At 45.4% G+C, this 15,913-nt stretch overlaps 1 protein-coding gene across 1 annotated transcript in view; it reads right to left on the bottom strand.

Moving 5' to 3' along the window:
- Positions 1–1,510: 1,510 nt before the first annotated feature.
- LOC309644561 (serine/threonine-protein phosphatase 4 regulatory subunit 1-like) overlaps positions 1,511–15,913 on the bottom strand; it is a gene marked incomplete at its 5' end in the record, with an annotated part of 69,131 nt that continues 54,728 nt past the window's right edge. The window contains 10 exon segments of the mRNA XM_082428354.1: positions 1,511–1,967; positions 3,106–3,247; positions 5,475–5,609; positions 6,412–6,532; positions 8,805–8,905; positions 10,093–10,254; positions 10,515–10,643; positions 10,647–10,700; positions 11,564–11,659; positions 14,320–14,513. Coding sequence (XP_082284480.1) covers positions 1,810–1,967; positions 3,106–3,247; positions 5,475–5,609; positions 6,412–6,532; positions 8,805–8,905; positions 10,093–10,254; positions 10,515–10,643; positions 10,647–10,700; positions 11,564–11,659; positions 14,320–14,513 — 1,292 coding nt within the window. The 3' untranslated portion in view covers positions 1,511–1,809.

Below are 15,913 nucleotides of genomic sequence, written 5' to 3'. Positions count from 1 at the left end.
GCAAATCCTACACATCACAACACCAACTGACTTTTTTTTTTCCTTAACGGAAGATGAAGCTCTGCACAGAATACAAGATTCCAGTTGAGTAATTCTACTTGCTGCTAGATCAACAGACTTTAACAACACGATAATCTCAATTTCTAGGCGATAAAGAACAATTAAAAATTGCTGGTTACTGAAGCAAAACAATACCTCCATCTATTTACTTTAGGCAAGTACTAAATACAAGATAGATTGATTTTTTTTTTTTTTCTTTCTTTCTTAATATGTAGTCTCCAATGTATTAACTCACTCTTTGCTGAAGTTGTCAAAATGCTATCCTGGGTTGCAATGGGAAATTCTCATACATGTGCCTTATTTTCTTTGGCACGGTATAGATTCCTTCCTTTCTTTTTAAAGAGTCAGCCCAGTGGAATTTGGGGGAGGGGAAAACATCCTGTATACCAGGAAATTCAATATATAGCTCCAGAAATTTTATCTTTAAAAAAAAAAGAAAAGAAAGATAAGAAAAAAGTCCAAGGGAAGAATGGAAACAGCTAGCATGCCCTTTGCAGCTAGCTCTTGGACCCCGAATGGGCTGCTCTTTCCTTCCCTTATGCTTGCCTTTGAGAAGATAAAAATATAAACAAGAAAAATAACTTCAGCATACATGTGTGCAGAATTTAATCAACTGTCTATAGAGCCTTGAGTTATTAATTAATGCAAAACCTGTTTAAATTCTAATTCTCTTAGTCTACATTTTAAAAGCATGAAATCTAAGTTCTGTGTACTTAGATTTGAAGAGTATCATAATTTAACCTCCCAAATCACTGGTATTTGTGGCCAACTATATAGAGTGATCAGAACTATGATTTCCTATTTTTTGTTAAGATTCTAAAGCATCAGATATAAAGTCAATATCCATGCATCTCAGTGATCAATTTCCCCCACCCCCAAGTTCTTAAACAAATGATAATATATCCATATAAGAATGAAAATCTTTCTGCTTTATGCCTTTATCAAAGGCCAGTACCTATCTCTATGGAAACAGTTCCCGCAAGAAGAGGAGGGGGTGAGTGCTTGAGGAAAAGTTCCGAGTACAGTTTACAACAAAAGTACGATATTAGAAAGATGGCCATAAATCAGTCGTTAGTAGATTTCTTTAACTATCACATTTTTCAAAAGTAAACACATTGGGCTATATTTGCAGCAACTCAAAGTGGAGCATAAATTTAAATGATGTATTTGTTCTGTTCACTGATAGGAGGCTAATCTTACATTAATATATTTTCTTCCTGTCAAGAGTTATTTACATATGTACAGTATTTCAGTTAAAAATAAAATATAATACCATAAACTATATTTTATAGGAAAGCATGAGGGAAGCCAAATATACAAGTCTATCAAAGACTTAAAAGCTTCTAATAACGTACTTTATTCTTGGGGGGGAGGTGTTGGCTGGGGGTTAAATAATATAGTCTGTAATAGAGAAAACAAACCGCTCACAGGCAGTCTGATGCCATGGAGGTCCCCCCGCCACCGCCCCCTCAGTGAGCCACCTGGTTCTACAGCCTTTTCACAGATTTCCTGATCAGGCAGGTAGGGGCACAGAAGCGCAGCACAGGCCAGGCCACCTGGGGCTCCTGCCTGTCCCAGCAGAAGTTCCTGTGAGTGCAGATGGGAAAGGGGTCATTTGAGCACACAACATCAGAGTTTCAGAAATCTTTCCTCCCTGGGCAGGTACGATACAATCAGTTCCCCTTCAAGGAATGGTGAGCAGCATATGCCACACACGAAATGACCAGATTGTGAGTGATCACAGACTGGTTAATTCTGGTTTTCTAGCATGGTAGTGTCTATACTATTCCGCCGCTTAGGTTCTAGGGTGGCAAAAAAGGAAACATCTTGGTCCCAGTCAGACTGCAAAGCTAAGACAGTCTCTTCAACGACTTCAAGATGAGGGTTACCGGCATTTCTAAAATACACTAAAGAGAGAAAAACATGAAACTAAATCACATGTGCCGAGAACTGTGTTCAAAAACATACTCTGGTTTGGGTTTTTTTTTTTAAACCACGTCTCAGGACAATAAACCATTTTTCATAGAGTAAGTCCTTTAAAATGATAAAACTGCTTGAATCAAAGAGTATTTCCTAAATTTTAAAGACAAACTTCTAAGAATAGGCATGCATATTTTTTCAACTATAACTAAAAATCTTTTAATATTATCTTTTCTTCCCTCCAGTACAAAAGAATTGGCAACACAGAACACAGGAAGGGGGGAGCAGGTTGCTGGCCAGATGGGGTGGAGGATGGGAGGGAAGTGGCAACAGAGGGATATGCAGGGCGGGAGTTAAGCTGTTCTCCTGAATATATGGTGTAGAAGTCAACTATCCAAGGGACACAGTCTTATATTAAGTCCTGTTCAGGTTTAAAATAACTGACTAGGTTGGGGTATAAACTTTTTCTGACTGACTACAAAATTAATACCATTAAAACCTAACCATAGTTAATGCTTAAATTGACTACCTTTCATAATCTGTCTCTGTCATAACTTGAAGTTTATAAAAGCTTCCCTCATTTCTAGAAGACTATGTAATATTTTGCATTTCAGCATGTTTATTAAATATAAAACTGAGCTATCTTAATTCTTAGTCATTTTATAAATAACATAGTTTATGCATAAAAATTAACATATCAATTTATATAATAGATCTGAAGTACGCTACCACACAATTTGCCACAATTCCCTAAAGAGGAGATTTAGCTGCTGCCTGATGAAGTTTAAAATCCATAAGCTCGGGCTTCCCTGGTGGCGCAGTGGTTGAGAATCTGCCTGCCGATGCAGGGGACACAGGTTCGTGCCCTGGTCTGGGAAGATCCCACATGCCGCAGAGCAGCTGGGCCCGTGAGCCACAACTACTGAGCCTGCGCGTCTGGAGCCTGTGCTCCGCAAGAAGAGAGGCCGCGATAGTGAGAGGCCCGCGCACTGCGATGTAGAGTGGCCCCCGCTTGCCACAACTAGAGAAAGCCCTCGCACAGAAATGAAGACCCAACACAGCCAAAAATAAATAAATAAATAATTTTTTTAAAAATCCGTAAGCTCAGAAAAATGGTCCACGTACCCTTTTCCAACAGTGTCTGTCTTAGAGCTTTGGCGAGCAAAACCCTTACATTTGGCACAGGATCTGATGCAAGGCTTAAAAGGCTGGGGAGTAAGTGTTCAACAAACTGGTCCACAGGGATACACTCCTCGCTCACCACTGCCTGTGATGAAGAGAAAGCCAGAGCCGAAAGACGGACCTTTTTCAATAGTGACCAGCACGGTTTTTCTAAAAACATACACTTCTGTAATTCCAAAGAAGTAATTTCAGGATCTTTTGGTCTGAGGAGTGTCTGTGTGTGTCTGAATTTTAAAATCTCAACCACCGAATTTGGTTAGAAACATAGTTAGCACTTTTATAATTCATTACCAAGCACTGGGGTACAAGTGAGGCAATATTTGGTGGGGGAGGCAAAGGCTTTGGAGTCAGACAGGTCCAGGTTCAAAACCTAACCTGGTCACTTCTAGCTTCGTGGCCATGAGTAAGTGGCTTCACCTTTCCGGGCCTCGGTTTCCTCACCTGTACCATGGAGTAGCAATGGGGATGGCAGATCATTTTTGCAAAGGCTAGCGTAGTGCCCGCCAACAAGGGTTGGGAACCTTCACCCCTGTTACTCACCAGAGCTCAGGCTTTGAGGGCAGGGGCCACGCCTATCACATGACAGCAAAATCCCAGACCCCAATTCAGTGCCCGGCCCTCTGTGAACAAGTAGCATTTACTGCTGCTCTACTTACAAAGAGTCGTACATGGATTCTCCCATTTCATTCTCATAGCCAGCCACGGAAATCAGACTGAGCCTAGTTTTACAGGTGAGTCCAATGTTGTGGTCACACCCAAAGGCTCAAGACCCACAGGCAGCAGCAAGGTGGAGATTCCAAGGCAGGAATGTGGATTCTAAATCCTGTAGCTCTTCTCACTACAGGGTAACAACAGCAGCTGCCATGTACTAAGTGCCTTCCAGCTTCCTGGCACCGTGCTCGGTTACTCAGATGCGTCAGCTCACTAAAGCCTCAGGGCCACACCAGGAGGCAGGCCCGTGCCACAGGAACTCCATTTCACAGAACACGGAAAGGCCGTGCAGAGAGGGTGCTTTGCCCAAGGCCACCCAGCAGGGAAGCAGTAGACTCAGGCTTCAAAGTAACAGGTTTCGACTCCAAAGTCAGCCCCCCTAACCTCTAGGTTACGACCTCTCCCTGCATTTAAATAGTAATCCATGTGCCCACTGGGAGGTTCTCTTGGCTGAGGACACTTTCCTTTTGTTTGTGTTATTGTAGGTTTTCTAAATCTTTAATGAAGGCACACCAAAAAACGGATTTTTCTTGAACAAAATTAGTTGGTGCCTTTTCCTTCTGTTTCATCGCGGACTGTCTAAATCTCAGAAAAAGGATTTAAAAATAAAAGTAAAAATATCTCATTTACCCTTTCTCTACAAAATAATGGGCAGCACTGACTTCTTCATAAAAGTCTGTGGTATCAGGCCTGTGATTTGTGACTTTGGCACTTACCCTGCCCCCCACTGCCCTTCTGCAAGTAGATGGCCAAAGTACCCCTGTGATACCCCTGCAGGCCTACAGGGGGCCCTGGTGAGTTCTTCAGTAGGGAGGCCGGGTGGTTCCGGGGGAGGGAAAGGGGGCTGCGGGGCCGGGGGTCAGGTAGAGCCCGATCACAGCTTTACTGTATTACTGACAAAGCCGGGTGACAGGTACATGCAGGTTCATTCTACTGTTCCCTCTACCTTTGTATATGATAGACGGTGTGCATGAGGAAAAGTTAAAACTGTTAAAATAACACTTTAGCAGAAAGAAAATCATGGCTTTACGCTTCCTGGGTGATCTTGAGCAAGTTACCTAACCTCTCTGGGCTTCAACTCCTTCAGCTAAAAAAGACTGGTCTAAAAGTACATGGGTGCACCGAGCTCAACACCTGGCAGACCTTACTATTAGGAACAGATGTAGGATGAGATGCCCGGCACACAGAGGCGATCAAAAACGTCAGCCATCCTCCCCAGCCAAACGTAAATCACGCCCTCATTTCCGAGATGCTAAGTAGAGAGGGTGACCTGAGGAGTTGACCTTCACCTGAAAGAGGTGAAATGGTCTCCGAGCTGCCCTGCTGCTGTGCTCCTCATGCCACCTTCCTCCTTCCCTACTGCGGTGGGTGCAGTCGGGATGAGTGCACAGAAGGGCTGGGTAACCCTGCGCAAGTCCCTTTGCCAAACTGGGTGGTCACAATCTCCTGTGAGATAAGGGGGTTCGGTCCGCTGCTCCCCAACTTGCTCCCCAAGTTCCTGGCTAGTCCTCCGGGGCTGAGATCCTTTGCCTGGTGCTGTGTGTTGATATCACACGGCAAACGTACGTGCAGGGTAGATGCTCCCCCCAAGCCCTGCTAACCTGACAAATGAATACAAACGCTTGCCTTCCGACCCACTTAGAACAGTGCTGGAACCTTAGGATGAGTTCATTGATGAAATTTAACCCCACCGCACTTTCACTGTTGGAATAGAACTTCTGCAGAATTGCTACAACCTGTGAAAAATATTAGAAGAGCGAATTTAGAATGCTGTCATCTACTTGAATTATGAATACTACTCTACATGGAAACTAGACATTTTGATGCACCCTTCCACCTTTAAAACGAATTTATAAGCACGGGAGAAAGTCATTTTTGTCACAGTGATCATTAGAACACAGAGGAAAAAAGATGTTTAAATATATGGTGATACACACACACACACTCACACCCATAAAACCCTTCATAAAAATGAAATGTAAGAAGGGACTGGTGTTAGAAAAATACATTGTTAATCTTAAGATTCCAAATTTTAGAAAATGTCCCCTTGCATAACAACTAAATCATTACCTTTCAGAACATGTCATTTTTATAAAATTTTAGCACCATCAGAGTACCTTAGTAAATATTTTCAAGTGAGATTTTTTTTTTCCTCAGTATTCAGCTGGTATAAGCCCACATAAAACAGGATCGGCTTTTCTTTGCTAGAGTTTTTGCTCACCAACTACTTTTCTACAAAACCGGGCTGGAGAGTCAACCCAATCTGTGTTGAAAAGGAACACTAAGCCATTGTTTAAAGAGTTTCCTACATAAGGTGATTTATCCACAATTTTCATCTCTCAAGCATACTGCTTAACAAAAGAGCTATCTTATATATTGATAAAACTATAATACAGTTCCTAATTTCAAAACTTAAAAGTTGCTTTCATGGGTAAATGGACAAATTAAGCCCAGAAAAAAATAAAGAAGTTAAAATGGAAGAAACATAAATATTCCTTTTTCTAAAAATCATAAACAGAAAAGGTCATGATTCCTTACTAGCTTGAAGGAGATCCACCGAACTTCAGAAACTTTATCTGCACACAACTTTAAGGCAATATGCACTAAATAATCATAAACATCATTAGGATTATAGAGTTCCAAAATCAGTATCAGCTGTCTGAAATTTAAAAAAAAAAAGAAAGAAAGAAATTGTTTTGGGGTGAAAAACACATTATCAACCTCTCTTTATTCTCATTTCATTTTATAGATAAAAATAGCCAGGCTGGGAGATCAACGGAAGCAGAAAGCTGAGTGAAAATGGCCACGCAAAGAAAATTGGGGGGAAAAAATCTTAATTCTTCATCTCTCTCTCACACACAAATCAAACAGAAAGGAAATAAATTAAACTTTGTAAAACAGAGGCTGAGAAATTTATGAATAGGGATTTAATATTTCAACTTTAGGTTATCAGTTCGAAAGCACATAAAACTTTAAAAATCAGATAACATAAAAATAGCCAGGACGCTGAAGTTCCCAAAGATCAACAGATCAAGGGAAAACAAATGAGATTTCACTGTCTCCACAGTGTTCCTGAAGCTGCAAATTAAATTTTCTGCTTTTGCTGGCCGGCTCACGCACTGTTCACGAGCCTTTTTCAATCCAACAAGGTCCACCTGGAGAGAACGGGAGCACGAGCTCTTTACTCCCAGGGAAAAATTCATAAGATGGCTGGTGGGAAAAACCTACTACCAAAGCTTTCACTGTTTTCTAAACGGGGAAGGGGAGAAGGGTATGAAAATAAATGGCATTATTTCCACACTGGCAAAGAAAGGAAATGAAAAAGAGATTGGAAGGAAGCTAGAACCAAAAGCCAGGAGTGCCAGTGAATACTTTCATATCAAAAAGCACTGTTTTCAGAAAAATGATACCAATATCGTGGTCATGGAAGCACAGAATTCGTATCAGTGGCTTTGGCTTCAATAACCGCCGCAGAGATGTTAGTTAGATAGCCCGCGCTCGGAGACAACGCCGTCGGGCGAAGCGAGCTGAGCCGAGCCGGGCCGAGCCGAGCCGAGACGGCCCGGCCCGGCCCGGCTCGGCCCCGGGAAGCAGGTCACAGCAGCCGGCACCGGCTCCGGCTCTGGCTCCACACCGTCCCCGTCGCTGGTCCCGGTCCCGGGAAGCCGGTCAGCCGGTCCCCAGCCCCGACTCCATCCCCTGTCTCCGGCCCCAACCCCATCCCGGGGTCCCCAGTCCCCGGTTCCATGCCCATCCCCGGCCCCGACCCCATCCCCATCCCCGGCCCCGACCCCATCCCCATCCCCGGCCCCGACCCCATCCCCATCCCCGGCCCCGACCCCATCCCCATCCCCGGCCCCGACCCCGACCCCATCCCCATCCCCAGGAAGCAGGTCAGCCCGGGCCGAAACGGACCTCGCCGAGTTCCCACACTCAGCCGCTAGAGGGCGCTATGCTTTCATGGAAAAAACGTGGGCCTGTTTTTTCCTCGGTTCTCTGAGAATATACGCCGCCGGGAACATGGCATAATGACTGAAACCTCAATCTCTCAAATTAAGCATAATGATTAAGGATCACAGCAAAGAGGAAATCTTTTAGTTTGCCCCTGGCATCGGCCAAATCATAACCTGAATAGCCGCAAAAGCCTGATGGATTTCTACAGGGAAGACAATTATTTGAGAGATTGCCAGTTGAGGGCAAGAAAAATGAAAACTAGAGATACTGAAATAAATCTCGACAAGGTGAAAACTAAAACCCAAACAACAACACCACAAACAAATCCACTCAATACTGCGGAAAGCACATTATACACCTCGGGATGGAGAATTATTTAAAGTGACACTTTCACTCTTTTAGAATCACTAAAACCTTGAACATTCCTCCTGCTGGCACAAAATGGGGAATTAAATAACTCCTTCACACACAAAATGATGTACAGATCTGAGCCACCTTGGGGGACGTTTTTATTAAATAATCGCTTCATCTGGGTTAGACCTTTTCATATCTCTCACTGTAACATAATTTTCCTTAGTGGCTGAAGTGTATAAACTGCGCTGTGCCCTTACACAGAGGGCTACACTCAGAATGTTCAAGAAAGCTTTGGCAAAAACTGCTCCGATTAATAGGAAAATATTGAAGAGCGGGTGATTCATCTTTCATTGGGTCCGAATAAATTGGCTTACAGAACAGCACGACGCTCTAATTCCAAAGTGACTCTCGCCCCGCCTGCCTCTGAAAATGAATGTCTCCCCAGAGACCGTGGTATTTGTAACTTAGAGCTTTGGAATTCAGTTTATCCCTTAATAAAAACATAATCTCTTTATCCAAAAGAACACTCCTACTGCTACTTTAGAAATCAATTATAAGGTAGGGAAATGAAGAATTATTCCGTCTAACTTGCCTTCTCATAACCCCAACCAGGCTTTACTTACTCTGCCAATCCGTATCGAAACCTCCAATTCCTGCTGTTATCGGTCACTACAAATTCTTGAAGCTGATAAAGATATTCTCTCCTCTTGTCTTCATGAAGCAACTATTTTTTAAAAATGTATATGTAAGTAAAAATACATAATCCTTCAAAATGTCCCCAAATAGACTGCTTTATTATACTTCAGATTATACATTTGTCACCGGCCAGAACCGCGCATTTCCCTGACGCCTTGTACTCCATTACCCAGTGTGGCTGTGAATTAGCTTTGCTGTTAACAGACGTCCAACGCATCCCTGACTGCTTCCAACCTTTCTCCCCTGGTTCGTGTATGTGCTTGTGTGTTTCTACACGCCCCCTACTCATCCTTCTTTCACAATTTCCTGCCTGAAAAAAAACCAAGCATGCGTGTGCTCGGAAGATAATGCCCCGGCTGCTTCCCAGGGAGGCGGCACCGCTCGTGTGCTCCTGCACCAGACAGGAAAATCTCCAGCGGTGCGGCATGCGCCAGACTCCGTCAAGGGCAGCTCCTGGTCATGTGAACGCGAGTAATTAGTTTCTCTAGGTCATTTTTAAACTCTTAGTTTTACGCTCATCATTCCTCTGGGGCGGGGGGGCGGGGGCGGGCGGCGGGGGGAAGGCAAGAAGGGAAGCAGCAACATCTTGCAAGAAAGAGCCCTTCATGCAGAACTGAGATTGGATTTCAGCTGGGCTCTTCCCTTAGGTGACCCCGGGCAAGTCACACGCCACCCGGGAGCCCGGTTCCTTCTTTCTCAGAGTGTGCTGGGCCATCTGTCTACCATCCTCCATGCAATCAGAACTCTAAGGGGCAGGAAGATTAGGAGGAAAGATAAAAATATTTACCCATCACTGAAAGAATGCCCACTTTAAGATTTTGGATGATATGCTTCAACTAAAGAAACCCAGACAGCTGTTTCTGGTTTTTTTTCCACTGATACTTTACATATCCAGGGTTTGAAAAAATTGTATTGGGACTTCCCTGGTGGTCCAGTGGTTAAGAATCCACCTTCAAGCGCAGGGGATTCGATTCCTGGTCGGGGAACTAAGATCTCACACGCGCAGGGCAACTAAGCCCACACGCCGCAACTACTGAGCCCGTGCACTCTGGAGCCCACGTGCCACAACTAGAGAAGCCCGGGCACTGCAACAAAGAGCCCGCACGCCGCAAAGAAAGATCCCGTGTGCCGCAACTAAGACCCGACGCAGCCAAATAAATCTATAAAAATTGTATTGAAGAGGGGAGATGTTTTTGTTTTAATCCTTCTTCCTACCTTTAGAAAGTCATACAGGTGTTTCAGAACTCCTATTCGTACTTCATCCAGGTCCTTTAAAAATCCATTGAAGATGGGCAGCAGGTCGGCAGCCGTTAACTGATCCCCAAGGATCACAGCCAGCTCGTGGATGGAGAAGGCTAGGGTCCGAAGGACCTTCCACTGGGGGTGCGCAGAGACATACGGACCACAAAGGGCAAGCATAATTCAGTGTTATCAAGAGCGTAAGTGGCATTTGTGGAGCCAAACTGATACTGCCAGGGGTTGACCACTTAAAGCTTCATTTCATCAGAGACCAGTAAACAAGGCAATGGCGGCCACATAAAATACAGCTCAGCGAGCAGCCTTGCCGCAGCTTCCCTTTCTGCCTAATTAGATGACCCATCCTATTCTGTGCCTGGCCCTGAAAAGGCTCCTTTTACCTGCACGTCTGAAGCCAGCGTCTCGTACGTATCTTTCAGGCAGTGCCAATTCTGCCTGCCCAGGGTCAGCGCCACCCCCGGGAGGCTGTAGGCACAGCGTTTGGCTATGTCGGTATTGACAGTCTGGGCTCAAGCTGGGTCGGTCATGGACACGTACTGATCTAGCAGGGGCTGAGGTATTATATCCTGGGAAACAGGAGAGAAAGGGAACCATCATGCTTGCAGTAGAGAAGGAGAACACTCACGAAAGACGAGGACATTGGAACTTGGAGGTGAAAACAGCAAAGCAGGAGTATAAGAGGAACAAGAGGCCTTCCCAAAGCTCGGGGCTCTGGATCGCACGAACTTCTTCTTCGGCATGTAGTGAGTTTTCAGCTTGGTCTAAAGTTAATGAGCAGTGGCCCCGCTCATCTTTTCTAAACTGGTCCAACACTGGATATCACAGAGCACAGTCTGGAATATCAGCGTTTGGCTGGTCTGGTACACGCGGCTCTGGAGGATGCAAACTAGCTCCTCTCTTCTTATTAACTGCCCCCAGCACCTGTGGCCGGAGCCCTACACTCTGCTCACTGCTACCTTTTTCCAACTGATGGGATACTGCCTTCATAAGACATCACCCACTTACCTTTTTGCTCTGCAAGGACAAGGGGATACAATAACGAAAAACCTTTACGAGAACTTCCATAGCACTAGAAGCTAACCCGCACGACAGAACAAAACCAAACACAGTTCAACAAAGGAAGCTGTCGAAAACTTTTCAGACAAAAAAGGAGCTAAATGGCTTGGATAAACAGACACTAAATATTAATGTATACATGCCAAATTCTTTTCTCATATTAGATTTGCTTTATTAAAATACCTTTGAGATTGTTCAGAAGACTTTAAACAACACTTGAGAATTTACTTTTTTTAAGTTGGAGAGGAAGTATCAGCACACAGATTATGTCATTAATATCGAGGGAAGAAAAACATTCGGTTCCAGCAGACGTTCTTAAATTTAACTTCCAGAAAATGTAGTTTTGAGTTGCTTTTCTTTTCAAGGAACTAACCTGTAATTTAGGTTTATCCTCTTCAAGTGGGCTGCAGCCATGCCTCTGGTCAGTCTCCAAGCGGTCACTGGTTCCACTGCCAGGTTCGCCTGGACCCTGCAGAGTTGATCGGGCACATTACCAATGTAGCCCAAAGAAGGAAGCTGTCCTACCACTCCCCCTTCAAAGAATCCTCTTTCAAGGCCAAAAGTGACTTCTGCAGACCAAGACCGGAGCTCCTCTGAAGTCAATGGTATCCCTCCAGATGTGAAAAAATACATTTGCACAGTTGTACATGATACCGTACAGGTCAGTCATTTCAAGTGCATTTTAATTTCAAGACTGCTTGAGGCCCTTACAAAAGACAGGCTCTTGCTAGTGAGTACCAACAACTCGAGTCTGTATTTATCCTTCTTTAGGCCCCAGGGTCCCCGGTGTGGTTAGCTGATGCCCTTAGGTAAGGGTCGCATGTTTAAAGCAGAGGCCACTCCAGAAGGCAGGGCGAGGTCTGCAAGAAATGGTGAAGAGCGCCCCCAGCATTTCTCAGGGACGAGAGAGTACAGCGCTCTGGACTCCAGACAGAGGATGGAGAGGCGGCGGGTTGGGGGGACCCATTTAATCTGAGTGAAAAGATGTGGCTGATGAACGGGTATTTACTTAGAAAACTGTTCTCAGTTTTCACATGTACAAATACCGCTAATGTTTGCTGATGAACCTTTACATTAGGTTAACAATTAAAATGAGCAGGGCCATCCAGCGGTGACATATTGGTCTCTGGTCGTTGATTAACATTAACTGAGATGGACCTGACCTTCTCCTTCAACCATAACATGGATTTTCCTACTTGCACTTGAAATGTCATACTGTCTACCAGCTTAATGGATTCTGACAAATCAGCTCAATATATGATCCGGGAAAGTCGATTAATACACCGATAGACGCTTCATTTGCTCTGAGGCACACTACCAGAACCTTCAATGCCCAAGGTTTTCACTGAAATGTACTGCTTATTTTAACAGAGGACATGATAAAACAGAAATATTTTGGTATGATGACCTAAGACCCCAATTTTTCCAAGTTCATAAATTCATATAGCTTAATAAATAATAAATCGTTATTCTTCTTCTAGGAATTAATTTTATTCCAGAGTCTTTAGTGCCATAGTTACATACAGCACTTATTCCAGGAGCCAAGTTAAGGTTTAAGTAAACCACCCCAAGTCAAGGCAACCCCAGAAGGAATTGGGAGGTCATTTCCCCAGAAAACCACCTGGCAGCCAAAAGAGACAAGTGGGAAAAAACAGGCCCCACCTTCCCCTGGGCATCTCGGGACCCAGTTGGTGCACGAAGATGGCGGAGTGGGAGCTGGGCCAAGGTCAACGCAAGGGCCGAGGGTGACCAGCCTCCCAGCCTCACCTCCTCTTCTGTCCTCATTGCTTAAGCTCTGAGTTTTTTTGTTTCTTTTTCCTTCTTTTGCAACTAGAAGCATCCTGACTGATCCCTTAGGAACCTAAGACTCAAATTCAAGAGCCCTGACATCCCTCGCCATAAACCAAAAGCCCAACTGTACAGGCCCTTTTAAGATCCTTCACTCAAGACAGCCAACTTGGAGGAACCTGTTCTCCCTTCTCCTGTTTCGCTTCTGTATATGACAAAGAAGCCCGAACACCATCACGTCTCCCACCAAGGTAAACGTGACCACGCCTTTCCACTTAACACAGGTGATTTTTATACTCCAGGTAACAACGTGAGCTTTCTTGCCTATTTTTTGAAGCAAATCAGCAAAACAGGATATCATCTCATTCCCTACTAATCAAAGGCAACCTTAATAACCCTTGAACATTTTATATTCAGGCTTTTTTAATTCGTCTTTTGTTTAGCTTCACTGGAGCAGACCAAGGGGGTAAAAGGAGGCGATAATTTAATCACGGACATCAAAATATAAACTGTGTGAATGGAGAAACAATTGGTATTCTGACCCTGGAGACCACAAGTTTGAAGAGATTCTCCATCGTGGCACATGAAAATGAGAGGGTGCCCACACATCATGACTTCATGATCACAGACCCCTTGCTACTTTTAATTCGCTAGTCTCACCACTACCTGTGAAGGACCCCAGCTCAAAGGGGTCCACGTGCGAGTTTAGCAGGAATTAGGAAGGCATCAGAGCCTCCTACCACGAGCGAGCTGGAAAGCTAGAGAAACTCAAGGTGAGAAATAAGTGCCAGGCTTCCTCCTCGCCCCAAACACGGAGTCCCAGCCTCACGGGGGTTGGTTCCAGACTAGAGGAGAAAACGTAGTGAGCTACTTGGCTTCTCAAAATCTCCCCTCCAAGAAACGGCAGCCAGCACCACTCCTGAGCAAGCATGGGTTAAAGGAGGCCCACAGGACGGGCTGGAGGTGATGCGCAATCTCAAAGGTCACCGTCAACTTTACATTCTAGGAGTTGCATGAATTCACCTCCCCTTGCTACTGAAAGATGTAAGCGTCGGTTTAGCAGTGAAACAGAGCATTTAGACGGTTAATCCCCCCCAAAGAACCAGGTTGTCTTTGGAGACGAGGGAAGGTGCTTTTGGTCTCCCCACGTTTGTTTTGTGGAGGAGAGTCGGGGTTATCAATCACCTGATTGATTCGTTGTCTAGTTATCCAAAACATGGCCTTAAGAATAAAATTAAATGTGCCATTTATCATTTCTGCCAGGATATATTAATAAAAGAAAATGCAGCTTTGTGATTTCCGTCACATCCTCGGTGGCTGAGGGCGACGGCAAAGACTCACTGTGCTTTGTAACGTCCTGGCCGCGGCGAGCTCGTTCCGCGCTGGTGAAGCCGACGGGGCCGGCTGACCGCCAGGGGCTGGGCTGGGACCTGAAATGGACACCTCCTTGAGCCCTTCGGCCGGCGGGCGCTCGGGCTCATCCACAGAGTCTAGCTGCGCGGCTCTCAGTGCAGCGGACAATACCTGAACTTGAGCTGCAGGAAGAGAAGTTCCAAGAATTTTAATAACTTTATTTGGTTTGCAGGGATTCACTCACAACAAGACAGGCTGGACGTGGACGCACCGCACAAGCCCTCCCCTTCCGGACGTCGGTCGCCCGGCGCGAGCGCTCACCGAGGTGCTGATGTTTACGGCCGTTAACTTCATTCCAACTAAACGCCAGCCACACACAGAGCATCCAACCTGAACTCGAAAAGCCTCAGTTAGGAAAATCAGAGTTCAATTCCATCATCTTTCACAGAAAGACAACACGATGTTCCTGAACGCTGCTGTCTGGGAGGCCCAGCAAGGGGGGGGGGGGCGGGGGGGGGGGTCTCCCATTTATAAACCAGGGCGGCCGTTGCTCTGCCACACACACACACACACGCACGCACGTGCTGGGATCAGTCCATCCCCGTCCACACCGACGAGTGAAGACCGCGTTCACCCAGCCCCGAGCGCTACTCGTTCCTTCCGTCCAAAGCACGGCTATTGGAGACCCTCCTAACAGTGAAGACGACATGGTTCACATGCCTTTCTGTAAAAACAAACCGATGTTTCCATGTCTCCAGCCTCCAAACACACACACACACACACACACACACACACACACACACACACAATACTGCCTGAATCCTGTTTTCTACTAGTTCAATTCAACAAGAGTCCTTAAAACGTTTAGAGCTTACAAGGGCTCCCCACTGGGCCCAGGGCAAGGTGCCACCTCCTTAGTGCACCCGAGGCCCTTCCCAGGGGTCTGAGTGACATTTTCAGCCATGGCCAGTTCACAAATACCCAACGAGTAGTTTATTTCTCAGTCTTTTGGGGTCCCAGATCCCTCTGAGTGCTGATGAAAGCTGCGGGTCCTTCCTTACAAAGAAATTAAGTCTGCATATGCACACAAGATTTTACAAACAACAATTTCAGGGAACTCGAAGGAACCTCTGAAACTCAACCCTCGACTTCTCGAGATGATGGAGTCCTGGCCGTCGCCTAAAGCCCGCATCAAATGTCAGCTGCTCTGCGAGGTCTTCTCCCAGATGCTTCCTCCGCCCCCAGGAGGGACCGGCTTCCTGCCCTGTGCGCCCACCCCTGCCCCAGCCCGTGCCACGCCCTGTGCCGGGTGGTTGTTTCCATAATCCCCTCAACCAGACCCTAAGGGCTTCACGGGTCGGACATTACTGCCCCAGCACCCAGCCCGGGTCCAAGCACTGAACAATGCAGCTGTAGAAATGTGTTTTCCAAAAACAGACCTTTGTCTGTAACAATTAGAAGCGATATGTTACATGTGCTCATTCCTTCAGCAAACACTGACTTAATTTCCTTTATAAATTTAAAGACAAAGAATCATCACAGGGCTAACTGGATTTTCACATTTCCTTTCCCGAAAGCTTCA

The sequence above is a fragment of the Balaenoptera physalus genome (genome assembly GCF_965194825.1).
Source record: "Balaenoptera physalus genome assembly, chromosome: 16".
NCBI lineage: Eukaryota > Metazoa > Chordata > Mammalia > Artiodactyla > Balaenopteridae > Balaenoptera > Balaenoptera physalus.
The sequence above is the reverse complement of the archived record's forward strand: the minus strand, read 5'-3'. Positions and strand labels throughout refer to the sequence as shown.